The 25,878-nt window shown below is 45.6% G+C and overlaps 1 protein-coding gene across 4 annotated transcripts in view; it reads left to right on the top strand.

Annotated features, from left to right (window-relative positions):
* The window catches only part of LOC110503728 (huntingtin-interacting protein 1), a 43,167-nt gene extending 21,474 nt beyond the window's left edge, over window positions 1-21,693 (top strand). For 2 of the 4 annotated variants that reach the window (XR_005039311.2, XR_016491319.1), the window contains exons 5-32: window positions 805-885; window positions 1,372-1,448; window positions 1,742-1,803; window positions 2,729-2,869; window positions 3,145-3,202; window positions 3,365-3,440; window positions 3,705-3,854; window positions 4,674-4,774; window positions 5,051-5,123; window positions 5,276-5,459; window positions 5,636-5,724; window positions 6,135-6,251; window positions 6,610-6,702; window positions 8,074-8,268; window positions 8,373-8,520; window positions 8,727-8,813; window positions 10,905-11,012; window positions 11,347-11,483; window positions 16,524-16,634; window positions 16,791-16,849; window positions 17,039-17,132; window positions 17,383-17,483; window positions 17,716-17,821; window positions 18,833-18,956; window positions 19,089-19,150; window positions 19,248-19,365; window positions 19,503-20,461; window positions 20,670-21,693. Coding sequence is in view for 2 of the 4 variants with exons in the window: in XM_036961237.2 (XP_036817132.2) it covers window positions 805-885; window positions 1,372-1,448; window positions 1,742-1,803; window positions 2,729-2,869; window positions 3,145-3,202; window positions 3,365-3,440; window positions 3,705-3,854; window positions 4,674-4,774; window positions 5,051-5,123; window positions 5,276-5,459; window positions 5,636-5,724; window positions 6,135-6,251; window positions 6,610-6,702; window positions 8,074-8,268; window positions 8,373-8,520; window positions 8,727-8,813; window positions 10,905-11,012; window positions 11,347-11,483; window positions 16,524-16,634; window positions 16,791-16,849; window positions 17,039-17,132; window positions 17,383-17,483; window positions 17,716-17,821; window positions 18,833-18,956; window positions 19,089-19,150; window positions 19,248-19,365; window positions 19,503-19,513 (2,763 nt within the window). In the remaining 2 variants the exon portion in view is untranslated. Of the gene's footprint in view, window positions 1-804; window positions 886-1,371; window positions 1,449-1,741; window positions 1,804-2,728; window positions 2,870-3,144; window positions 3,203-3,364; window positions 3,441-3,704; window positions 3,855-4,673; window positions 4,775-5,050; window positions 5,124-5,275; window positions 5,460-5,635; window positions 5,725-6,134; window positions 6,252-6,609; window positions 6,703-8,073; window positions 8,269-8,372; window positions 8,521-8,726; window positions 8,814-10,904; window positions 11,013-11,346; window positions 11,484-16,523; window positions 16,635-16,790; window positions 16,850-17,038; window positions 17,133-17,382; window positions 17,484-17,715; window positions 17,822-18,832; window positions 18,957-19,088; window positions 19,151-19,247; window positions 19,366-19,502 lie in introns of all 4 variants that reach the window. The other 2 variants (XM_036961237.2, XM_036961238.2) reach the window with 1 other exon arrangement.
* Window positions 21,694-25,878: the final 4,185 nt, after the last annotated feature.

The following is a 25,878-nucleotide window of genomic DNA, read 5'->3' as shown; positions in this document are numbered from 1 at the left end:
AATACCTTAAACAATCCATATGTATCATTCTATAGGCTACATAAAATGTTTATTTCATTATTGTAGGCTATCTGGCATTAGTGCATGAGCCTAACTTTAGGGCCTGACTGTACGCACGCCATAGGCCTATGGCATGTCAAGGGAACTGTAACCTACTGTTCAGATGGGTTCAATAGTAACTGAAATCTGGACACTGACTGTAGGTCTATAACATCTCACAGCCTTAATATTAACTCCTGCAGAATTAAGCATTACTTACAGTAAAATGATACACCAATTGTAGGCAAAATTTTGACTGGGGAACAAGATTTAGATCTTTTAGCATCTTGAGAGAATGGGAATGTGCATTTAGACCCTCTACAGACGATATATATCTTTATATAATGTGTTTCAAATCTGTTGTCTGTATTCTGTCGTTTTTGCCAACTTTGACTAGCCTACAGCGCATTTGCTTTATTAGGGGGTTAGGGTCGGGTGTGGGCCTCAAATGTTCACATTATCACATATAGTCGGGCGGTTTCGGATGGGTTAGCAATTGCGAGGGGGTGCAGGTGAACAACAAGCTGACCTACGTACCACTAACAAACAAACACACACACAGGCCTGCACTCATACAGTGCCAGACATTGCAGAAGAAGATCGAATTTGATTTAATGATAAAATACCTTCTGCAACGTCAACAACTAGCGACTCCTTTGGAACTCTCCCAAGGCCCTGGAGAAGACCATGTCTATCTCACTTTGATCTGGTCGCTCTCTCAGGCCTCTGACTCCATCTGTTCCCCTTTTCCCCCCCTGCCCTCAGGGTCACCTGAGTGAAGGATACGGGAAGTTGTGCAGCATCTACCTCAAACTGCTTATCACCAAGATGGAGTTCCACGTCAAAGTGAGTAGTACCCCAGCCTGTATGAACGACAGGCTGACCAGTCTCCCTCGTCTGTCTGTCTCTCTCTTTCTCGGTCTCTCGCATATACCCTTCTCTAAGGATGTTCCTCACACAGAAACACTTTTCTAAAACTAATTGCCTTTTAGAAATCAGTAGTTAATAGATAGCTAAGCTCAGTGAAATACTGCAGGCAGAAGAGTCGGTGTTGCTCTGGGGTTTTCAGTCATTGTTCCTGGAGATGGAGATGCCTACTGAAGTGAAAAAAACAAAGTTAAATCTAAATTGTATTTCTTTGAATCCTCACGTCCTCTCTCCTCGCCTCCTTCTCAAAGCACATTGGAGCAGAAGATCTGAGGTTCCTCCCCTCGAATCTTCTCCTCCGATACGTTTTGAGAAGGACACAAGGAGAGATGAGACGAGGGAGCAAGAAAATACAATTGAGATTCAGCCCGTTCTGATATGACTCGTTCTTCTCTCTCCCCTCAGAATCCCCGTTTCCCCGGCAACCTTCAGATGTCAAACAGGCAGCTTGACGAGGCGGGAGAGAACGACGTCAACAACTTGTGAGTGTCGCTTGCCTTTGTTGTTTTCACCAAACCACAGAGGGCTGGATCTATAATGATACATATTCTAATATATCCCCAATGTTCCCTTGTAAGCATAATTAAAAGTGTTGAAAATGACAAGAAAATGAAGAATGTAGTTATTGCCTTCTATTAGATACTCTAGCATATGACTATTGTTATATGTAGACAAACCAACTCTGGTTCTTTGCTACAGCCTCCTCCACTTTGTACATGCTGTGAACACTCCAATCCAACCCCTCTGTGCGTTTGTGTGTGTCCTCTCACTACAGCTTCCAGTTGACAGTAGAGATGTTCGACTACCTGGAGTGTGAGCTCAACCTATTCCTTGGTGGTAAGCTATTCCTGTCTCTCTCTCTCCATCTCTCCTCTGCAACCACGCTTATCTAAAGATGTTGTGACATAACATGACCCTCAGCGTTCACACACAACCATCTGGTTCTAGCTTTTATATGTCAGGGTCATGTTCATCCGCGCAGTCAACGGAAAAAGTTTTGCAACGGAAAACAAACATGAGTGTTTCTTATTGGACAAGTCTAGGTAGTCCCTTTCTGTATTTGTCCATTCTCTTCCGTTTGGTGCCTAATGAACATAACCCTGGTTTTGGCTTCATAGGCTACGTCCCAATATCCACACTAGCATACCACTTAGAATGTGTGCCCAATAAATTGCTTAATTGAAAGTAGTATACTAGTATGGACATTAAAACAGAGCTATACAGTACTCTCCTGTCTCTCGGCCACTATAAGCTCTTCACAAAGTAAAACACACATCTTCCATCTATCAACATGAGTGCCCTTCTTCCTCCATTTGAACACTCAGTAGGACTAATTTCTACCCTGTCTCCACCTCTAATCATCACACACACACACACACCCTTTGCCTCCCATCAGGAGAGATGTTTTGCAGGCTAAAGCATCACGTCACCCAGGAGCTGAGAGGTGTGTGTGTGTCTGGGTTTGACTGTACAGGAAACCACACCTCTGTGTGGAGGGAACGACTGGGTCTGTAGGGACTGGCATCAGAGCGGGAGAGAGGGAGTGCAAAGGAGATGGAGGGACTGAAAGAGAGCTGTAATGAGAGTACATACTCATTGGTTGATTCAGTCTAGAGCAGCGGTTCCTAACCACCTGCGTGCACAAACAGTGTCTGTATTTTTTTGTGTGTGACAGTCACGTGTGTGTGTGTGTGTGTGTGTGAGAGAGAGAGTGATAGAGCGAGATGATCACTGATGTGTGTGTGTGTGTCATCCCTTGCAGTGTTCAGCTCCCTGGACATGTCGCGGTCTGTGTCGGTGACGGCGGCGGGCCAGTGTCGCCTGGCTCCCCTGATCCAGGTCATCCTGGACAGCAGCCACCTGTACGACTACACCGTCAAGCTGCTCTTCAAGCTGCACTCCTGTGAGTCCAACACACACGCCCCCCGCTGGACAAATGGCAGAGTGACAGCCTGAATAACTCATACTTGACTATTAATCTAGGGCCAACAGTTTTTCCTGTGACTGTCCCAGAAAAACTGTGGCTATTCCAAGGGCATGTCATTCACATAATTTTCCTGGTCATATCATGGGGTTAGGAAATGGCTAAAACCTTAGTACACACACATTTTCAGTAGTTTCATACACACACACACACACACATTCCAAAACTCTGATCTGTTTGTCTGTCTGTTCCAGGCCTTCCTGCTGACACACTCCAGGGCCACAGAGACCGCTTCCAGGAGCAGTTCAAGAAGTGAGTTCACGCACAAGTCATGGACAGCGTCTCAAATAGCACCCTATTCCCTATATGGTGCACTAGTTTTGACCAGGGCACATAGTGCTCTGTCGCCTGCAGTGCTGAAGGTGTGATGATGAAGGTGGAGTGTTTCATCCGTGTGTGTGTCGTCTCTGCTAGGCTGAAGAGTCTGTTCTACCGCTCCAGTAACCTGCAGTATTTCAAGAGGCTCATTCAGATCCCACAGTTACCTGAGGTAAGGCCTGGAGTCCTCCTGAACTAGCCTGTAGATTAGACAGGATCTCTGCTGTGTATTATCAAGTAAATACTGTATCATTCACACACGCTCACACTAATGCGCATGCACGTAGTCTCCTATTTTCTCTGTTGCTCTTGCTTCCTCTTGAAGAATTTGGGCCCAGGTTGCTGTTCATCTACTTGGGTTAAGTGCTATACAAATACAATTTGATGAATTGTCTCGTGTGTGTGTCTCTTTCTCTCTCTCTCTCTCCGCTGTCAGAACCCACCTAACTTCCTGCGGGCGTCGGCGTTGTCGGAGCACATCAGTCCGGTGGTAGTCATCCCGGCTGAGTCGTCCTCCCCCGAGACGGAACACATGGTGGACCTGGTGACAGAGGACCTGGTGGATACTGACATCCCCGTCCAGCCGGTAGCCCATCTGAACATGTCCCATTACTGCTTTCTTATAGGGCGCCGTTTGTAACATGCCATATTGTGTGTGAAAGATGACTTTCGTGCGCTCGCTGACTCAAACTTATCCCATTCCTGTGGCATGGAATATATATATATATATTTTACAGAATATGGCATGTTACAAAAGGTGCTCCTTCTGTCCTCGTCGTAGTTGTACAGTATCTGTGTCTGTCAACTTAACCTAATGAAACCTAAAGCCTATAGAACGGCTGGCTGGCTGGCTGGCTGGCTGACTGACTGGCTGACTGGCTGACTGGCTGACTGGCTGGCTGGCTGACTGGCTGGCTGGCTGGCTGGCTGGCTGACTGGCTGACTGGCTGACTGGCTGGCTGGCTGACTGGCTGGCTGGCTGGCTGGCTGACTGGCTGGCTGGTTGGCTGACTAGCTGATGGCTGGCTGACTGACTGATGGCTGGCTGACTGACTGATGGCTGGTTGACTGACTGATGACTGACTGATGGCTGGTTGACTGGCTGACTGGCTGGCTGACTGGCTGATGGCTGGCTGACGGACTGATGGCTGGCTGACTGACTGATGGCTGGTTGACTGACTGATGGCTGACTGACTGACTGGCTGACTGTCTGGCTGGCTGGCTGGCTGTCTGTCTGGCAGGCTGGTTGACTGGCTGGCTGGCTGGCTGGGTGGCTGGCTGGCTGGTTGACTGGCTGACTGGCTGGCTGGCTGACTGGCTGGCTGGCTGGTTGACTGGCTGACTGGCTGACTGTCTGTCTGGCTGGCTGACTGACTGTCTGTCTTGCTGTGTTGGTTCCGACTAGGCTACTGTGGTAGAGCCCAGGTTCGACGACCTCTTTGGCACGTCCGCCGCCACGGACCCCTTCAATTTCAACAATCAGAACGGGATGCGCAAGGACGACAAGTAAGACAACAGAACCAAACTGGCTGCACTCTGGATGACCGAATTTGACATTTGTAGGATATCCTTTGTCTGTATAGATTGGTCTGAATTGTGTGACAAACTGAAAGCCCTGCAGCTGAGGAATGGCCTGGGCACACCGTACCAAAACGTTTTGCAATGGAAAATACGCTTTTATCATTGGCCACGTCCAGTTAGTCCTTTTTCTGTTTTGGCCCATTTTCTTCAGTTTTTTTTTTGCCTAATGAACACAACCTTGTCCTGTCCTGTTTCCATTAGGGACCGCCTGATCGAGCAGCTGACACGGGAGATCCAGGCCCTCAGGGAGGAACTGGAGTCCTTCAGATTGGAGGTGAGGAGGTTTAATGAGGCACTTGAGTCACTACAGAGGCAGTTCTCCATAATGCCTGAACTTCTGAGGCAGTGTGTTTACACACTGTTGAACCATAACATTCTGTCCCTCCTCTCTCTCTCTCTCTCTCTCTCTCTCTCTCTCTCTCTCAGAGTGGGCGTCTGTGCCAGGCGCTGCGCGGGCGTGTCAATGAGCTAGAGGCGGAGCTAGCAGAGCAGAGCCACCTGAGAATGCAGGCGTTGGGAGAGAGCGAGTTCCTGAGGGCGGAGCTTGACGACCTGCGCCGGGTCAAAGAGGACACTGAGAAAGAGCAGCGAAGCCTCACCGAGATCGAGAGTGAGTCCAGAGACAGCCCGGGCACATCTGCACAACTCCACCTTCTAGCAGTTACCCACTACCATCCGACACTCCAGTACCCATCTATACCACTTCACATGTGTTTTGTTAGTTAACGTGTGTTCAGCCCTCTGACTGTTGTGACAGTAACAGCGCTGTCTGTCCATGTGTCTCAGGGAAAGCGGTGGCCAACGAGCAGCGCTACGTCAAGCTGAAAGAGAAGTACACAGAGCTGGTGCAGAGTCACGCTGACTTGCTGAGGAAGGTAGGCCCATCCAGACCCCTTACGATCAAAGAACCTCACCCCCCAGACTCGTGGTGCAGGCTGACTCCTACCTCTCTCAGCCAGTGCCCTTTTGGTCCCTCGCCCTTGGACCTCACCCTTGTTTGCAGATCTGAAGGGTCTGGATAAGTATGAACAGTGTAGTGGTGGAGATTTCACTATATTGCTTCCAACTTAGCGAACTGCAAACATCAGAGGTGTTTTGGCCAAGGGAGAGGGGTCAGGAGTAGGGTGTGAACAGGGACCCCCTATCCATTCTGTGCTACAACATTTCTATGGAGAATACACTTCTAGCAGCAATGCTCACACGTTTCCTCCAGATTTCTGGTTTGTAATTCTAAAAGCTCTTCCCTCCCCTAAAACATCTTGTGTTTTTCTGTTTGTGGCTTTAGAACGCGGAGGTGACTCGTCAGATGACGGTGGCGCGGGCGGCTCAGGACGAGGTGGACAGCGTGAGGAGAGAGATGCAGGAGAAGGTCAAGGCTGCCCAGGAGGCCGCGGAGAGACGAGTGAGGGCAAGGCACACGCTGTCCTGAAATACCGTTTCCCCCTCTCTCTCTCTCTCGCTCTCTCTCTCTCTCTCTTTCTCTCTCTTTCCCCTTCTCTCGCTCTATTTCCCCCCCCCCCTCTCTCTCACTTTCATGGACACAGATGACTTGAAATGTAATAGACCTAACATCTTTATACTACAGTACATTGAAACCTCTCTCGATCTCATTGTGTAACTGAGATGCCTTGCAGTAGATGTAGGTGTTAGAGAGGTAGGAAAACCCCTCAGAATAAACTGAGGTAGAGGGATGGAGACCTAGCAGATGACATCTCTCTCCCCCTCCTTTCTCCGTCTCTCCCGCCTCTGTCCCCCTTCAGGAGCAGGAACAGGTGGAGCAGCTGCAGAGGGAGCTGATCTCCAGCAGGGTGGAGCTAGACACCCTGAAAAGCACCATGGCCTCGTCCCAACAGGTGGCCAACTCTCTAGCCAAAAACACTCACCCAACAGTACACTCCTCTCCACTCCACTCTACTCCACTTGACCTCACCCTGACACTTTCACGTCGTCTTTACTCTGTCTTCTATCTTTACATTCCCCAACTCCATGTTACTCTTCTACCCGTGTGTGTGTGTGTGCGTGCGTGCGTGCGTGCGTGCGTGCGTGCGTGCGTGCGTGCGTGCGTGCGTGTGTGTGTGTGTGTGTGTGTGTGTGTGTGTGGAGGGTGATCCGACAGTGTGTAGGCAGGTCTACCACTCTTCACTCCTGCCAACCCTATTTCAGAATCAACACACTCACTTCTCTCTCGCCCTACCCCCTTCTTTTCTCATTCTCCCTCACACAACCACTCCCTCCTGTCCTCACACACATACTCTGTCACACATTTCACTTACAAACTCTTTCTTCCCGTTTCTCATTCACATTCCTGTTCGCATGCTCAGGAGGGTGCCCACAAACAGGTGAGGTAGAGTAGAAGAATGGCAGTTGTCATATCCACATCTCCTAGCACTTAGGGCGTAGTCACCATTAAAAAGGTGGTATTAAGAGTGTATAGTGTTGTTGTGTATAGCCTTGTTGTTCATTTCAGCAGATAAACACAGGGATAGGTACGATCCTAAAATACTGTATGTGTATCATACTGTTTCTTCTCCCCCCCCCCCCCCACTTAAATCAAAGTTAATTTGTCACGTGTGCCGAATTCAACAGGTGTAGACCTTATAGTGAAATGCTTACTTACAGGCCCTAACCAACAGTGCAATTTTTAAGTAAAAAATAGGCATTAGGTAAAGAAATAAAAACAACAGTAAAACGACTATATACAGTAGCGAGGTTATAAAAGTAGCGAGGCTACATACAGACACCGGTTAGTCAGGCTGATTGAGGTAGTATGTACATGTAGGTATGGTTAAAGTGACTATGCATATATGATAAACAGAGAGCAGCAGTAGCGTAAAAGATGGAGTGGGGGGTGGCGGGACACAATGCAGATAGTCCCGGGTAGCCAATGTGTGGGGGCACCGGTTAGTCGGGCTAATTGAGGTAGTATGTACATGAATGTATAGTTAGTGACTATGCATACATGATAAACAGAGAGTAGCAGCAGCGTAAAAGGGGTTGGGGGGCGGGACACAATGCAAATAGTCCGGGTAGCCATTTGATTACCTGTTCAGGAGTCTTATGGTTTGGGGGTAGAAGCTGTTAAGGAGCCTTTTGGTCCTAGACTTGGCGCTCCGGTACCGCTTGCCATGCAGTAGCAGAGAGAACAGTCTATGACTGGGTTGGCTGGGATCTTTGACAATTGACAATTCACTCACTTTCCTTCTCTCTGTCTCTCTCAATCTCAGTCGAGTGAGGAGCTCAGTTCGCAGCTCTCGACTGTGGAATCGGAGAAGGTGGAGCTAGCGGGATCCTTGTTGAAGAAAGAGGAGGAGCTTGCAGGCCTGGGGGAGGAGCTAGAGCGTGTTCAGAGCAGCCTGGCCAGTGAGAGGGAAAGTGGAGTGAAGACTGCCGAGGCCCTACAGAACCAACTCAATGAGAAGGTGCGTTTCAGGGGAGGTAGCTGTTTGTGTGCGTGTGGCCTGTGTTTCAGCCTCTCAGTGAGCGTGTGTGATATCTGATTCTCTCACTGACCCTGTGTGGATAGGAGAGCAGGGAGCAGGCCCTGGAGAGCCAGCTGGTGGCAGCCCGCTGGTCCACCCTACAGGGGGCTGTGGAGGAGGCAGAGAGGATAGTCGAGGACTCACTGGCCCAGCTTGACGACCCGGCACATATCAGCTGCACCAGCTCTGCAGGTCAGCCTCTAACCCTCTCCAACCTCTGTCTTAGGCACACCTGATTACAGCTTTGTTCCTGTCTGTCCCTCCGACCGTCTGAGATGATGCTACATTGTGAAACCCGTGCTGTGTGTGTGTGTGATGTTGGATGATGTCCCTTCATAGTGGTGTGTTTGTATGGTGGAAGATGCCTCCCCCTTACTGTGTACCCTCCTTGTGTGTAGACTACCTGGCGTCCAGGTGTCAGGCATCTCTGGACTGTATGGACAGACTTCACTCTGCCAGAGACAGCTACCTGGCAGACAACACAGGTCAGATTCAGATCTGCTCTCTTACTCCCTTAGTCAGCTTTGTGCCATCACACACACAATCTACTTTCAGGCACCTATCGAAGCCGTCGTCGTTCTTGTGTAGCAGGTCAAAAGGTCGCTGTGCAGTTTGACAGTAATTAACTCGGCGACATTAACGGGAAGAACGTGTGTGTGTGTGTGTGTGTGTGTGTGTGTGTGTGTGTGTGTGTGTGTGTGTGTGTGTATATATATATACAGTGCCTTGCGAAAGTATTCGGCCCCCTTGAACTTTGCGACCTTTTGCCACATTTCAGGCTTCAAACATAAAGATATAAAACTGTATTTTTTTGTGAAGAATCAACAACAAGTGGGACACAATCATGAAGTGGAACGACATTTATTGGATATTTCAAACTTTAACAAATCAAAAACTGAAAAATTGGGCGTGCAAAATTATTCAGCCCCCTTAAGTTAATACTTTGTAGCGCCACCTTTTGCTGCGATTACAGCTGTAAGTCGCTTGGGGTATGTCTCTATCAGTTTTGCACATCGAGAGACTGACATTTTTTCCCATTCCTCCTTGCAAAACAAAGTTCAAGGGGGCCGAATACTTTCGCAAGGCACTGTATATATATATATATTAAACAGTACCAGTCAAAAGTTTGGACACACCTACTCATTCAAGGGGTTTTCTTTATTTTTACTATTTTCTACAACAATAATAGTGAAGTTATCAAAATTATGAAATAACACATATGGAATCATGTAGTAACCAAAAAAGTGTTAAAAGAAAAAAAAAAACATAGATTTTAGATTCTTCAAAGTAGCCACCCTTTGCCTTGATGACAGCTTTGCACACTCTTGGCATTCTCTCAACCAGCTTCATGAGGTAGTCATCTGGAATGCATTTCAATTAACGGGTGTGCCTTGTTTAAAGTTAATTTGTGGAATTTCTTTCCTTAATGTGTTTGAGCCAATCAGTTGTGTTGTGACAAGGTAAAGGTAGGGGTGGTATACAGAAGATAGCCCTATTTGGTAAAAGACCAAGTCATTATTATGGAAAGAACAGCTCAAATAAGCAAAGAGAAATGACAGTCCATCTTTAAGACATGAAGGTCAGTCAATTCGGAACATTTCAAGAACTTCTTTCACTTTCCTCAAGTGTAGTCGCAAACACCATCCAGCGCTATGATGAATCTGTGCTCTCATGAGGACCGCCACAGGAAAGGAAGACCCAGAGTTACCTCTGCTGCAGAGGATAAGTTCATTAGAGTTACCAGCCTCAGAAATTGCAGCCCTAATATATGCTTCACAGAGTTCAGGTGACAGACACATCTCAACATCAACTGTTCAGAGGAGACTGCGTGAATCAGGCCTTCTTGGCTGAATTGCTGCAAAGAAACCACTACTGAAGGACACTAACAAGAAGAAGAGAATTTCTTGGGTCAAGAAACACGAGCAATGGACATTAGACCGGTGGAAATCTGTCTGTTGGTCTGATGAATCCAAATTTGAGATTTTTAGTTCCATCTGCCGTGACTTTGTCAGACACCGAGTAGGTGAACGGATGACCTCCGCATGTGTGGTTCCCACCGTGAAGCATGGAGGAGGAGGTGTGATGGTGTGGGGATGCTTTGCTGGTGACACTGTCAGTGATTTATTTAGAATTCAAGGCACAATTAACCAGCATGGTTACCACAGCATTCCGCAGCGATACACCATCACATCTGGTTTGCGCTTTGTGGGACTATCATTGCTGGTTGAGAGAATGCCAAGAGTGTGCAAAGCTGTCATCAAGGCAAAGGGTAGCTACTTTGAAGAATCTAAAAATATATATTTTGGTTACTACATGATTCCATACGTGTTATTTCATAGTTTTGATGTCTTTACTATTATTCTAAATTAGAAAATAGTAAAAAATAAAGAAAAATCCTGGAATGAGTAGGTCTGTCCAAACTTTTGACTGGTGCTGTGGTAAAAATGTGTATTTTATTGTTCAAATACAGTGTTTTTCAGCATTACAGCCTTCAAGTACTTTATATAAAAGTGGCATATCCTGTTTATTTGTATATAGACATTTATCAGTCTGACCTTTGACCCTTGCTTCTCCAGGTGTGTCGGAGCTGGTGCGGGCAGTGACCCATCTTGCCCACCTGGTGGGCGACACCATTGTTCAGGGCAGTGCCACATCTCACATGGTGCCAGTGGAGCAAGCGGACGGTGAGTGTGAGCTGTCCCTGTGTCTTTTCAACTGAAATGTTCACTCACAGGACAGGAATGCGCCATGATTTTAAATAAAGTTTGATTTGATCCATGTCTTATAAAAACCACTACGTCCCTATATACATGTTAGAGAAGTACTGATAATGCGCAGACAGGCAACGATAGCCTGATTCCCTATCTGTTTGTGCTGTCTGTCACCGGGTGCCGGAGTTGGGAGGACGGCACAAACAGATGAAGGACCAGGATAGCAGTTAGCCACTCACTTCCTCTAAGTCGCCGTACTGTGTGTGCATCTCTGACCGTCCTCACTGTCCCCTGTCTCTTTCCACAGCGTTGTCAGACAGTGTGAAGGCGTGTGGGGCTGAAGCCCTGGCCCTGCTGGGTCAGATGAAGGAGCAGGAAAGCCTGGCTACGGCAGACAGCGCAACGTTGAGGGCAGCACTGGAGGGCATCCTGGCCACCGCAGAGGTCAGTCCAGTCTTTATGGTCATACCAGTTTAGTTGTTATTGCTTTATTCTTAAGAGTAAATGTGAGTACATAGTACAGTTTAGGTGCAAATTACAGTCATTTGATTTCATGAAAACATGAGATTATTACACAATTACTAGCGAGTTAAAGGGAGGAGGAGGTCTCTGACGTTGATACTGATGATACAGAACCATTGAAAACCTCAGTCAGGCTGCAGGGACGGAGGGATCCATGGATAAACTAGAATAGGCTACATGTCCAGTTGATCTTAAGGTGAACTACAGAAAGTAAACAATAAGGCTGTCATTAAACACTCTCATCAGAAGAATCACAATCGAAAAAGAACAATCACAATTTGACTACGTGTTCAAACAATTTTTTAGCAATCTGTACCATACCTACTGGCAAGGATATCAATCTGTACCATACCTACTGGCAAGGATATCAATCTGTACCATACCTACTGGCAAGGATATCAATCTGTACCATACCTACTGGCAAGGATATCAATCTGTACCATACCTACTGGCAAGGATATCAATCTGTACCATACCTACTGGCAAGGATATCAATCTGTACCATACCTACTGGCAAGGATATCAATATGTACTATACCTACTGGCAAGGATATCAATATGTACTATACCTACTGGCAAGGATATCAATATGCTTTCAGCCCTGGTCTCTAGCAACAACCTGCCGCTCGCAAAAAATCTGCGATATCTCTCTGTCTGCGTATCTCTCTCTCTGTCTGCGTATCTCTCTGTCTGCGTATCTCTCTGCCTGCGTATCTCTCTCAGGAGGCCGACACTGATCTTGTAGGTATTCGCCTGGTCGTAGAATTCGTCTCCCCGGACGGCTGCCGGTTGGTGCTGCGTTATGTACACGTCTTCCACAACGAGCTGGTCGTAGCGGATCTTAACAATGATCCGATCCATGTTATTTTCGGGAGTAAAGGATTGTCTGTTATCATAAACAACATAATTTGGCAGGCTGCTAGCACCGGGGTTGCTTATTGTATTGAGGTTGCCCACTGCAAAGTAGAGTCGTGTGGTGTAATTAATTGCTGGGAGTAGCCTCTCTGTGTTTCCAAAGGAATAGAGGTCATATTCCAGCCAGCGTTGAAACCAACAGAAATGGCGTCTGTGTGAGCATGGATGGTCAGCTGTTGAGCGAACCAGTAGAGCAGCTTGAGACCGTGACGTGGATAGCTGTGGCCAAACTCTATGGTTCTCAGTTCATTGATTAATTGGAGTTCTCTGATGGCTGAAAAGACTAGGAGCAGGGACAGCAACAGGAGGACAGAGCAAACCAGGCCTTTTCTGTCCATGGTGAATGTTGGTGTAGCTAGAATCTTAGCTGGAGGATGCTGGAATCCGGATGATCAGGAGTGCAAATCTCATCTCCAACTCACCATTTTATAGAATAATTTTGGTGTGTCACAACAGTACTTACACAACAAGTTACTGTTATTGAGATGAGAAGCAAACTCTGATGTTCTGCTGAAACTGCTGATCCCATGTTTATTGTCTTGGTAATAATGAGAGGGGGGGGTAGTAGTTTTCTTTCCCGGTAACGTAAGTTCCAGAAAATGTTAGGTCCAGGGTTCTAGTGCTGCCGTACCGCACCGGTGCAAAACGCCGCCACTACTCAGAATTTGGGTTGTTTAATAGTCTGGTAAAAGTTTAGATCAAAGGTCAATCAATGTTTTGGCAAGATCACTTAATGATTAATTAGTATTCTACACAACAGACACAATTTAATAGCATAGTTTAACGTTAATGTTAGACCAAAAAAAAAAATTAATCCCAAAGGTGTTTGATGGGGTTGAGGTCAGGGCTCTGTGCAAGCCAGTCAAGTTCTTCCACACCGATCTCGACAAATCATTTCTGTATGGACCTCGCATTGTGCACGGGGGCATTGTCATGCTGAAACAGGGAAGGGCCTGTTGCCTCAAACTTGGAAGCGCAGAATCTTCTAGAATGTCATTGTATGCTGTAGGGATAAGATTTCCCTTTACTGGAACAAAGGCCGTACCATGAAAAACAGCCCCAGACCATTATTCCTCCTCCACCAAACTTTACAGGTGGCAGGACGCTTGGCATTGCACATGGTGATCTTGGGCTTGTGTGCAGCTGCTTGGCCATGGAAACCCATTTCATGAAGCTCCCGACGAACAGTTATTGTGCCGATGTTGCTTCCAGAGGCAGTTTGGAACTCTAGTGAGTGTTGCAAACAAGGACAGATGATTTTTAAGTGCTACGGGCTTCGGCACTCGATGGTCCCGTTCTGTGAGCTTGTGTGGCCTACCACTTCGTGGCTGAGCCGTTGTTACTCCTAGAAGTTTACACAATAACAGCACTTACAGTTGACCGGAGCAGCTCTAGCAGGGCATACATTTGACGAGCTCTGAAAGTCACTGAGCTTTTCAGTAATGCCATTCTACTGCCAATGTGTCTATGGCGATTGCGTGGCTATGTGCTCGATTTTTATACACCTGTCCGCAATGGGTGTGACTGAAATAGCCGAATCCACTAATTTGAAGGGGTTTCAACATACTTTTGTATGTATAGTGTATGCTGTAGCACATTAACACAATCTGCTCGTATATTTGCTCAAACAGTAGAAGATCTAAATTCATATTCCCATGAAACTGATTGAGATCAAATGGTTGGCATGCAGATGCAGCTTGGGCGTTTCACCGGTAAAACCAGAGGAATTATCATTCACAATTGACAGTACGTATTTGAGCCGATATGTGTTGGTATAGGCAGATGATGCATTTCTGCATATTTTAAAATGGTATTATTCAATGGTCTACGTCAGTACAAACTTTGTTTGAGAAACAGTGACGTCATACATTCATTTTGCGAGGCGGCACCTTAAAAAAATGTCACTACTACACTGGTAGTCCCAGCATTTGTTGGGGACTGGCATCCACCAGTGTTTTTGTTTTATGGCACAGCCATGGGCTCTCGCTTGCCACGTCACTTGGAAGTTTTATGATATAATGCTTTATAAGAAGAATTAGTGCTGACTAGAGGTCGACCGATTATGATTTTTCAACACCGCTACCGATTATTGGAGGACCAAAAAAGCCAATTTTAAATGTTGTATTTATTTATTTATTTGTAATAATGACAATTACAACAATACTGAATGAACACTTATTTTAACTAAATATAATACATCAATAAAATCAATTTGGCCTCAAAATAAATAATGAAACGTTCAATTTGGTTTAAATAATGCAAAAACAAAGTGTTGGAGAAGAAAGTAAAAGTGCAATATGTGCTATGTAAGAAAGCTAACGTTTAAGTTCCTTGCTCAGAACATGAGAACATATGAAAGCTGGTGGTTCCTTTTAACATGAGACTTCAATATTCCCAGGTAAGAAGTTTTAGGTTGTAGTTATTATAGGAATTATAGGACTATTTCTCTCTATACGATTTGTATTTCATGTACCTTTGACTATTGGATGTTCTTATAGGCACTTTAGTATTGCCAGTGTAACAGTATAGCTTCCGTCCCTCTCCTCGCTCCTACCTGGGCTCGAACCAGGAACACATCGACAACAGCCACCCTCGAAGCAGCGTTACCCATCGCTCCACAAAAGCCGCTGCCCTTGCAGAGCAAGGGGAACAACTACTCCAAGTCTTAGAGCGAGTGACGTTTGAAACGCTATTAGCACATACCCCGCTAACTAGCTAGCCATTTCACATCGGTTACACCAGCCTAATCTTGGGAGTTGATAGGCTTGAAGTCAAACAGCTGCTGGCAAATGCACTAAAATGCTGTTTGAATGAATGCTTACGAGCCTGCTGCTGCCTACCATCGCTCAGTCAGACTGCTCTATCAAATCATAGACTTAATTATAACATAATAACACACAGAAATACGAGCCTTAGGTCATTAATATGGTCGAATCCGGAAACTATCGTCTCTGAAACAAGACGTTTATTCTTTCAGTGAAATACGGAACCGTTCCGTATTTTATCTAACGGGTGGCATCCATAAGTCTAAATATTCCTGTTACATTGCACAACCTTCAATGTTATGTCATAATTACGTAAAATTCTGGCAAATTAGGCGGCCCAAACTGTTGCATATACACTGACTCTGCATGCAATGAATGCAAGAGAAGTGACACAATTTCACCTGGTTAATATTGCCTGCTAACCTGGATTTCTTTAAGCAAAATATGCAGGTTTAAGAATATATACTTCTGTGTATTGATTTTAAGAAAGGCATTGATGTTTATGGTTAGGTACACATTGGAGCAATGATACGCACCGCATCGATTATATGCAATGCAGGACACGCTAGATAAACTAGTAATATCATCAACCATGTGTAGTTAACTAGTGATTATGATTGATTGATTAATTGTTTTTTATAAGATAAGTTTAATGCTAGCTAGCAACTTACCTTGGCTTACTGCATTCGCGTAACAGGCAGTTTCCTCGTGGAGTGCAATGTAAGGCAGGTGGTTAGATCGTTGGACTAGTTAACTGTAAGGTTGCAAGATTGAATCCCCCGAGCTGACAAGGTAAAAATCTGTCGTTCTGCCCCTGAACGAGGCAGTTAACCCACCGTTCCTAGGCCGTCATTGAAAATAAGAATGTGTTCTTAAACTGACTTGCCTAGTTAAATAAAGATTAAATAAAGGTGTACATTTTTTTGGGCCAAATTTCCGATTGTTATGAAAACCTGAAATCGGCCCTAATTAATCGGCCATTCCGATTAATCGGTCAACCTCTTGTGCTGACCTGCCATGGTTGTGAAATTCTCTGACATGGTTGTGACATAGGTCTACTAAATTTAGTGGAAGTCCACACCCTGCAATCATACTGAGAACCTCAACGTCTTCATAATGCCTATTTGTGCACATTTAAACCAGGGGATGTCATCATGATGAGTCTTCTTATCCTTTCAACAAAGTATGTGACCCGTGGAGGGGAAATCACAACACTAGAAGTTGACCTTCAGGCACAGGTCAGCTCCCCCACACTCTTTCTCTCTCCCTCTCTGGTCTGTAGAAATTGCGTCCTCGGGGTCTGGAGCTGCAGCAGGGGGAGCTGGGAGATCTGGTGGAGCAGGAAATGGCTGCCACATCAGCCGCCGTGGAGTCAGCAGCTGCCAGGATAGAGGTAACCAGCTCAATTTGTGAATGCGTGTACAATTTGTGTACCATCATCACCAAGGAGGATCCAGGCAAAAACAGAAGTGTGTGTGTGAAAAGAACCCTCTGGTTTCATTTGACAAAAGGTGTCTAATTTCCTCTATTTGTTCTATTCCATTGACAGGATATGCTCAACAAGTCGCGTGCAGTCGACACAGGGGTTAAGATGGAGGTCAACGAGAGGTGAGTCTCCTGGACATGTCCAGTAAGAAAAGCTCTTTTTTTTCCCGTTCCCTTTTTAAAACGTTTCCATGGCGTGCCCTAATGAACACAACCCTGGCTTTGAGAATCACATAACTTTGAAATGAGTGAAACGTTTCAGATCAAGTTGTGGAGCTGTCGAACTAATGTGTCCTCTATCGCCCCCCATAGGATCCTGGCCTCCTGTACCGACCTGATGCAGGCCATCAAAGAGCTCGTTCTGTCTTCCAAAGATCTGCAAAGGGACATTGTGGATAGTGGCAGGGTGAGAAACAGAAACCTATCATATGTGCATCATAATGTATAATAATATAAACGGAGTGGCTAACTCCGCTATTGATGCAGAGATTAATGCGCATGTGCTGTATTTTTAAATGTAGCTGCTGCCGTCTTTGCTGCCTATATAGCTTCTGCTCAGTGCTCCCACTGCTGCTTCCCCCTCATTGACATGGATGGGGAAACTTCAGTGTTCCTAATGTTTTGCGCACTCAGTGTATATTCCAATATTCCACCAGGGGGCAGCATCCATGAAGGAGTTCTATGTCAAGAACTCACGCTGGACTGAAGGCCTGATCTCAGCCTCCAAAGCTGTGGGCTGGGGTGCCACGGTAATGGTGTAAGTAGTATCACACTTTTTCTTCTAACGTAACCTCGTATTACTGCACCGGAGCACTGTTACAGCAGTGTTACTACTCCACAACACCATGGTATTCTGGAATACACTCATTTAGGCCAGAGGTTTTTCCTGACTACATGACTCCAGCCCCTTACTGTATAGCCTATAACCGTTGAAATAGTAGCATGATGTACAACATTACCCATAATGCTCTGCGTAATGTTTCCCATAGAGATGCAGCAGACCTGGTGGTGCAGGGCAAGGGCAAGTACGAGGAGCTGATGGTGTGTTCGCATGAGATTGCAGCCAGCACTGCACAACTGGTGGCCGCATCCAAGGTGAGACGGTACTTCTTGTGTAGTGATATCAATCGATCAAATATATTTATAAAGCCCTTTTTACATCAGCCGATATCACAAAATGCTGTACAGAAACCCAGCCTAAAACCCCAAACAGCAAGTAATGCAGATGTTAGAAGCACTGTGGGTACTGTGGGTACGAAAAACTCCCTAGAAAGGCCAAAACCTAGGAAGAAACCTAGAGAGGATCCAGGCTCTGAGGGGTGGCCAGTCCTCTTCTGGTTGTGCCAGGTGGAGATTATAACAGAACATGGTCAAGATGTTCAAACGTTCATAGATGACCAGCAGGGTCAGATAATAATAATCACAGTGGTTGTAGAGGGTGCAACGGGACAGCACTTCAGGAGTAAATGTCAGTTGGCTTTTCATAGCCGATCATTCAGCGTTAGAGACAGCAGGTGCGGTAGAGAGAGAGTCCAAAACAGCAGGGCTGGGACAAGGTAGCACGTCCAGTGAACAGGTCAGGGTTCCATGGCCGCAGGCAGAACAGTTGAAACTGGAGCAGCAGCATGACCAGGTGGACTGGGAACAACAAGGAGTCGTCATGCCAGGTAGTCCTGAGGCATGTTCCCAGGGCTCAGGTCCTCTGAGAGAAGATAAATAATTAGAGGGAGCATACTTAAATTCACACAGGACACCGGATAAGACAGGAGAAATACTCCATATATAACAGACTTACCCAAGCTCCTCTACACATAAACTATTGCAGCATAAATACTGGAGGCTGAGACAGGAGGGGTCGGGAGACACTGGCCCTGTCCGACGATACCCCCGGACAGGGCCAAACAGGCAGGATAAAACCCCACCCACTTTACCATGTGGTAACTGAAACTGTGCATGTGTGCGTGAGACACTCACAAACGGATGTACATATGCCAACCTACATCTCTCTCATCACTTGGTGTGTCAACCATATCTCTACATGTGTTTAAGACACACCCATGACCCATTCGTGTTGGTAACCCAGCCACTCTCTGGTCTGTTGGGCAGGTGAAGGCAGACAAAGACAACGCCAACCTGGGCCGCCTGAAGCTGGCATCCAAAGGGGTCACACAGGCCACCGCCGGAGTTGTAGCCTCCACCAAGTCCGGGAAGTCCCAGATCGAGGAGAAAGGTGAGTGGATTAACATTAGTGTGGCCATGGATTTACAGTGAGAGATCAACATGACATGTATTGACTTAATGTTTTGTGACTGAATGCTGAATTTCTTTCTTTCTCTCTCCCTCCTATGACTGTGTGCTTCAGACACCATGGATTTCTCCAGTATGACCCTCACTCAGATCAAGAGGCAGGAGATGGACTCACAGGTAAGAGCTGTGTGTGTGTGTGTGTGTGTGTGTGTGTGTGTGTGTGTGTGTGTGTGTTACAAGTCTAAGTAAACTGTGTTTTTGTGTGTGTTGTCAGGTTTCGGTTCTAGAGCTGGAGACAAAGCTGCAGAAGGAGCGAGAGCGTCTAGGAGAGCTAAGGAAGAAGCACTACGAGCTGGCCGGGGTGGCCGAGGGCTGGGGGGAGGAGGACGAAGGTGCGTATGTGTGTCTCAACATGATTACTCAGAGGCACTATGGCAGAAATAGCGGTTGTGTGTGTGTGTGTGTGATTTATTTTTGGCCTTTTGGTTGTGTTGAAGCCCAGTTTAATATCCCTCTACTCTTCTCACAGGTACAGGTTGAGGTCTGCTCCCCACCTCTCCTCCAACCACAAGACTGACTTCTCTCTCGCTCTGCCTCTTGCCCCATTTATACACTCTTCAGTCTTTCTCTTCCTATTTATTTTTTTATTTTTATGAAAGCCAAATAAAAAGGTGCTTTTTTAAAATGCTCCTCTTGCTCCCGGTGGCTTGGGACAGTGATGATGAGGGAAAGTGACGGGGGATGGATTGACTACCTCCCCTGGCCCCTCCCCCTCGACTGTTGAGGAATAGCACACCTGCTGATGGATCCTTTGTCTTCTACCAACGGTTCGTTTTGTCCCAGTGGGAGCACCACTAGTGTGTGTGTGTGGAGCGACCAACCACGAGCACAAGTTCTTCACAACCAGACATCCTACAATGCATTGCACAAGGGCCAATCCCTCATCAGAGGGAGACTTGACTGATTGCCAGTTAGACCCCACCCCTTGCCCACCCAATGTCTCATCAGTGCAACAAAAACAGGCGTGTGTGTTTTTCTCCCACTAAACAGTTGTTGCGTTGTTATTCTAAGTCGTAGAGTTGTTGCCCTCGCCAGTTTCTCCTGGGTCCTCTTTTTCCTCTCACTGTGAGCTTTTACCTCTCTAACCCAAACCCCGTCTGAGCTATATGCCCACGAGATACGGACTTCTGCCTTTTCGCCTCCTGATTTAAAGACCATGATGACTGTTGTTGTTGTTGTTGTTATTAGAGTTGACTGTTTAGACACCCAGCTACCCTGAGGATACACTAGAAATAGATCTGTCCCTGAAGTGAGCTCTGTCTGTTGAAATGAATGGGGTTTAGGTTCTCTAAAGACAGTAGTGTGGTGTGTCTGACCAGAGAGGACTGCTGCTGACGTTGAAGTGGTGTGTGATGCTCTGGGGCTGCTTTGAACCCCTGGTTGTGTTCATTAGGCACAACACGGAAGAAAACGGAGTGAATCTAAAAGGTACTACCTGAATGTGTCCAATAAGAAACACTTGTTTTCGTTTTCCTTTGCAAAACTGTATCCTACACCTTGTCCTATTGAACACGACCCTGATCATGCTGGACCGTTGATTGGCTGTGTGGCTGTGAGCTTCCTGGTCTCTGTAACGTAGCTGGAAAATGGACTTCAATAAGCTGCCGTCTGATAATTTACTATTTTTTTCCCCCAGGGGCTCCCCCACATTGATTTGAAAGGAATGGACTTAAGAAAGATGGTGGAGTGAGCAAGTAATAAGCAGAAAGGCAGTGAATTGGAATGCAGCCATACACACCCACACTGCTGGGTTCTCATCAGCTTCACCAGACGACGTAGCTGTAAAGCCTAGACAGAGAAACCGACAACTTCCATCTGTCTACAATAGCAATAACACCTGGGCCGTGTTCATTAGGCACCAAACGGAAGAAAACTGAAACGGGGAGTATATACCTAGACCTGTCCAATAAGTTACATTGACACAAGAGGGCAGTGTTTCACAGCAGAGCTACTACATTACGGAGACTCGTCATGAATTCTCCTCCACCTCTCTCTTGCCAGTGGACACTAGTGCTCTTCAATCTGGCTTTATGAAAAGAAATGGGAACATCGTAGGTTGTCGAGTACACAATGAGTTAGGTTAGTAGGGTTTCATCCAGTATTTGTTTTCCTTTGAAGTACTTTAGCGTCTCTTGAGCTTGCCTGGCGCAATGGAACCAATGAAATAGTCCCAAATGTGCTTCAAAACACACCCATCTGGCACTCCAGTCAGGCTCAATGAAAAGCAATGCAATTCAAAAATGTATGAATCCTATTTGGACCCAGATCTGGTTTAATCATAGCATACTTTCTCTGTGTGTGATGCTCTTTGAGTTTGTCTTCCTGTGTGTCTTAATGCCCCTTTGAGTATTTAATATTCTGCTATGCTTTTGGCTGTTTTATATAAAAAGTTGTGACACTGGGTATTTAATGACGATTTAGCGGTGTACTTCCGTCACTACTTCCTGGTTATTAACCTCTCACCCTTTGGTTTGTGTCTGTAGTCCAACCAGCTCAGCCAGCCTTTCAAACTGCCGCTCACTGTAGTCGATGAGAAACAAACAGTACTCAAAATAACATTTGAAATAATGTCTTTTTATGATATACTAAAAACTATGTATGTGGGTTTGTTTTATTTTTTTTTCAGTTTTTAAAATAAATATTTCAACTCATTAATATGACCAAAGCTTGTTTGTTTAGTTATTTTGCTCACTTCGATGAAGACTGGTCAAGGTAAGCTGCTGCAATTTTTTCAAAGTCCTTGAAATTTTCATGAATATTTCATTAGTTCATATTTAATTAGTTCATGAACCCTTAAGTGATTAGGAAAATGTATCATTCAAATGATTAAGTGAGAGATTCGTAGGCTATTTCCAGATAGCCCGTCCCATTCCTCTTGTAGGACGCTATCTCATCATGTACTCTTTCTAAGGATTCTATGAGATGTAATGCACTGGGGAAAATGGGGATAATTATTATGACCCTTTTAATCATTGTGATTGATACAGGAGCTGTAGGATGGATATCTTTCTCTGTACTGTCTAGCGTGGATTAATGTCTAACATTTAATTATTGTTTAAATGTAGGAAGATTACCAAAATTCCTTCTGTGTGAGTTGTACAGTAATACTGTTATATAAGTGTGATTAGTTGTGGCCCGGAACACTGTGTTGTTCAATCTCAAGACAATGGCACTAAAGGTAGAGGGGGGGGGGGAGAAATGTCTCCCTCTTCTCAATAATAAGGTTTCTATTATGTGAGGGAGCCCACAATATCACAAAACAATTACATTGTGTCAAACCATATCTTTCATATCACTCAATCTATTCAGCACAGTATTGAATAGTAGGCCCCTAGTATTTACACAGTTCCATTCCTACCATTGTTACTGCTATACTATACTATACACAATAAGATTACGTCATGCCTGGACTGGAGAAAGAACATATCCTCTTTCAATGTTCAGTTAGAGCCTTTATGGAGAGTATTGATTTGATTTATTGCATGGAAAACAAAGTTGTGGTCGAATTAACTCTCCAATTGATCTGAGTAGACTAATGCACCAATATCCTGCTGTCTTTTCCACTCATTAAAGAAAGACCTGTTTACAAATACCAAGAGTCATACCTGATTAAAGTCAATTCCTTGACGTCTGTATAGGACCTTGCTGTCAACATCAATGCCCAAGTAAGTACACTGTTGGTTAAAGTTATGTACAGCCGTTTAGCATTTGTCTTTTGCATTCTTTGAACACCGCTCCTTATTGTAACACAAGGCTTCTGTGGGGTTGCCTGTCATGTAGAACAGGGAATCGTGTCTGTCTGCTCTATTCATTATGTTTCTGTCTGCAACATTCTGAACGTTTCACATCATGAAATAGACCCCTGTATCCAGCGTAATGATCAGTCTATCCTATTCTGATAGCCCTTCATTATCAACTCAGCAAATAAAGAAACGTCCTCTCACTGTCAACTGAGTTTATTTTCAGCGAACTTAGCATGTGTAAATATTTGTATGAACATAATATTCAACAACTGAGACAAACTGAACAGGTTCCACAGACATGTGACTAACAGAAATGGAAGAATGTGTGCCTGAACAAAGGGGGGGTCAAAATCAAAAGTAACAGGTGTGGCCACCAGCTCCTCCTCATGGACTGCACCAGATTTGCCAGTTCTTGCTGTGAGATGTTACCCCACTCTTCCACCAAGTCCCCGGACATTTCTGGAGGGAATGGCCCTAACCCTCACCCACCGATCCAACAGGTCCCAGACGTGACAACAAGCTCAGTCCGATGATGCTGTGACACACCGCCCCAGACCATGACGGACCCTCCACCTCCAAATCGATCTCACTCCAGAGTACAGACCTCGGTGTAACGCTCATTCCTTTGACGTTAAACGTGAATCCGACCATCACCCCTGGTGAGACAAAACCGCGACTCGTCAGTGAAGAGCACTTTTTGCCAGTTCTGTCCAGCGACGGTGGGTTTGTGCCCATAGGCGACGTTGTTGCCAGTGATGTCTGGTGAGGACCTGTCTTACAACAGGCCTACAAGCCCTCAGTCCAGCCTCTCTCAGCCTATTGCGGCCAGTCTGAGCACTGATGGAGGGATTGTGCGTTCCTGGTGTAACTCCAGCAGTTGTTGCCATCCTGCAGGTGTGATGTTCGGATGTACCGATCCTGTGCAGGTGTCGTCACACGTGGTCTGCCACTGCGAGGACGATCAGCTGTCCATCCTGTCTCCCTGTAGCGTTGTCTTAGGCATCTCACAGTACGGACATTGCAATTTATTGCCCTGGCCACATCAGCAGTTCTCATGCCTCCTTGCAGCATGCCTAAGGCACATTCACGCAGATGAGCAGGGACCCTGGGCATCTTTCTTTGGGATTTTTTCGGAGTCAGCAGAAAGGCCTCTTTAGTGTCCTAAGTTTTCATAACTGTGACTTTAATTGCCTACCGTCTGTAAGCTGTTAATGTCTTAACGACCGTTCCACAGGTGCATGTTCATTCATTGTTTATGGTTCATTGATCAAGCATGGGAAATAGTGTTTAAACCCTTTACAATGAAGATCTGTGAAGTTATTTGGATTTTACGAATTATCTTTGAGACTTATCCTGAAAAAGGGACGTTTCTTTTTTTGCTGAGTTTATTTTCCAGGTAGACTGCATGGCAAGGATGTCCGACATTCTCAATCAATCTCTCAATCTGGGGATCACTGCAATTCCATAGAACTCTCAGCCCTCTTCAGTCCTAGAGGGAAGACTTAGTTCTACATGTGTATATGAGTCCCTTTCACTCGCTCGCATATACAATTTAAAAATATACATTTTCAAAGTGGAAATTGAGCGTGAATCAATCTGTATAATCTGAAATAAATGTGGAAGTTACAGCAGACTCTAATCTAGAGGGATTAGACCCTACAGTAACTGGACCTGTTTTCTATCTGCCACACACACTTCTATACTGCATACACAGACAGCCGTACAGTACCAGTGAATCCCACCATTTATTGCTAATCGAACACAACAGAGTTGTGTTCATTAGGGTACACAACAGAAAGCGTTTTTCAACAGAATGCAAAGGCAAATGTTTCTTATTTAGTCCCTCCCTGTTTCTGTCCATTTTCTCCCATTTGGTGCCAGGAGAGCATGCTGGTTTATTTATTTCAGTCTTCATTGTGAACAGGTGTCAGGCCCTACATGTTGTCCTCTCTCTGTGGGTGTTTCTGAGCAACTAGAGGTAAACATTCCTTCCCCCCTATGCTGTGCTGTGTACTGTACTGTTGGCCTCAGCTATGGGTGATCTGTGTTGGGATCTCTTCCTAACTGAGTCCAGACCTGAGCACCCAGCGAAGACATCTGACCAGACTGAACACACACACATTAAACACACATTTTTACATTAAAGAGTTTACCCAATGTATTAATTTATTTCCAATTGTTCATTATCAATGTCCTGTACAACAATGTGGAGGATGTTGTTTGCTCGGCTGTTGTTTGGCTGATTTGTGTTGTAGGCTGATGCCGTGTTGTGTCCTCTCTAATCCATTACAAGCAGGGAGGGGAGGAGTGATTCCATGGCTCCAAGTGAGGCTGAGCTATTTTTAGTTCCCTGCGGTTGGTTTGGAGCTGAGCAGGCACTAGGCTCCATCAGGTCCCCTGGCAGAGGGCGAGAGTGAGAGCGGCCTCTCTCCCCCTATACTCTGATGACTGAGGTTCTCGTCATGAGGCCTGGACGGACCCCACCCCCACATCCCAAACAAACAACACATCCATTCAGACACTCTACAGCCCCCCCCCGGTTGCTCTCATCACAGATGTTAATCTTGACAGGGCTGTTTATTTTTTTATTCCGCTGAAGTAAACAAGGTCTGGGTCCTTTACATTGTCATTTTATTTATCGGATAGTGACTGTGGTTCTGATGCATAGTGCTTTGGATATAGGAGGGGAAAACGATATATTCCACTGAGGAAAACTGGCCAATAACAGTAGAACGATGCCCATAACAGCATGTGCAGAATCACAATATGAGATGGATTCTAACGAACCATCACATGCTAGGTCATTCATAGTGTGATCTGTTATCAGTCGGGTAGGTTTTTTGTTTTTTTTGGACCACATGACCTGACCAGGAAACTGTCTTGGGTCTACCCGCATCACAAGACTTTAGTGTGGAGTTGACCTGTTCATCTACTTGGAGCAAGGAGGAGCTATAGTCTTTGTGAGCCTTTACAGGGTTAAAGCTCTAAAAAGGAGCCCTTATTGTTAAGGACTCTTAATGTGAAGCCAGGCCATGTGAATGTAATCACTGTTCCAATGTTTGTGTGAATAAGGGTGTCAGCCATAGGAACAATAAACTATGA

Source organism: Oncorhynchus mykiss, chromosome 24, assembly GCF_057628025.1.
Source record: "Oncorhynchus mykiss isolate SJ-2025 chromosome 24, ASM5762802v1, whole genome shotgun sequence".
NCBI lineage: Eukaryota > Metazoa > Chordata > Actinopteri > Salmoniformes > Salmonidae > Oncorhynchus > Oncorhynchus mykiss.
This window is presented reverse-complemented; position numbering and strand designations above follow the sequence as displayed.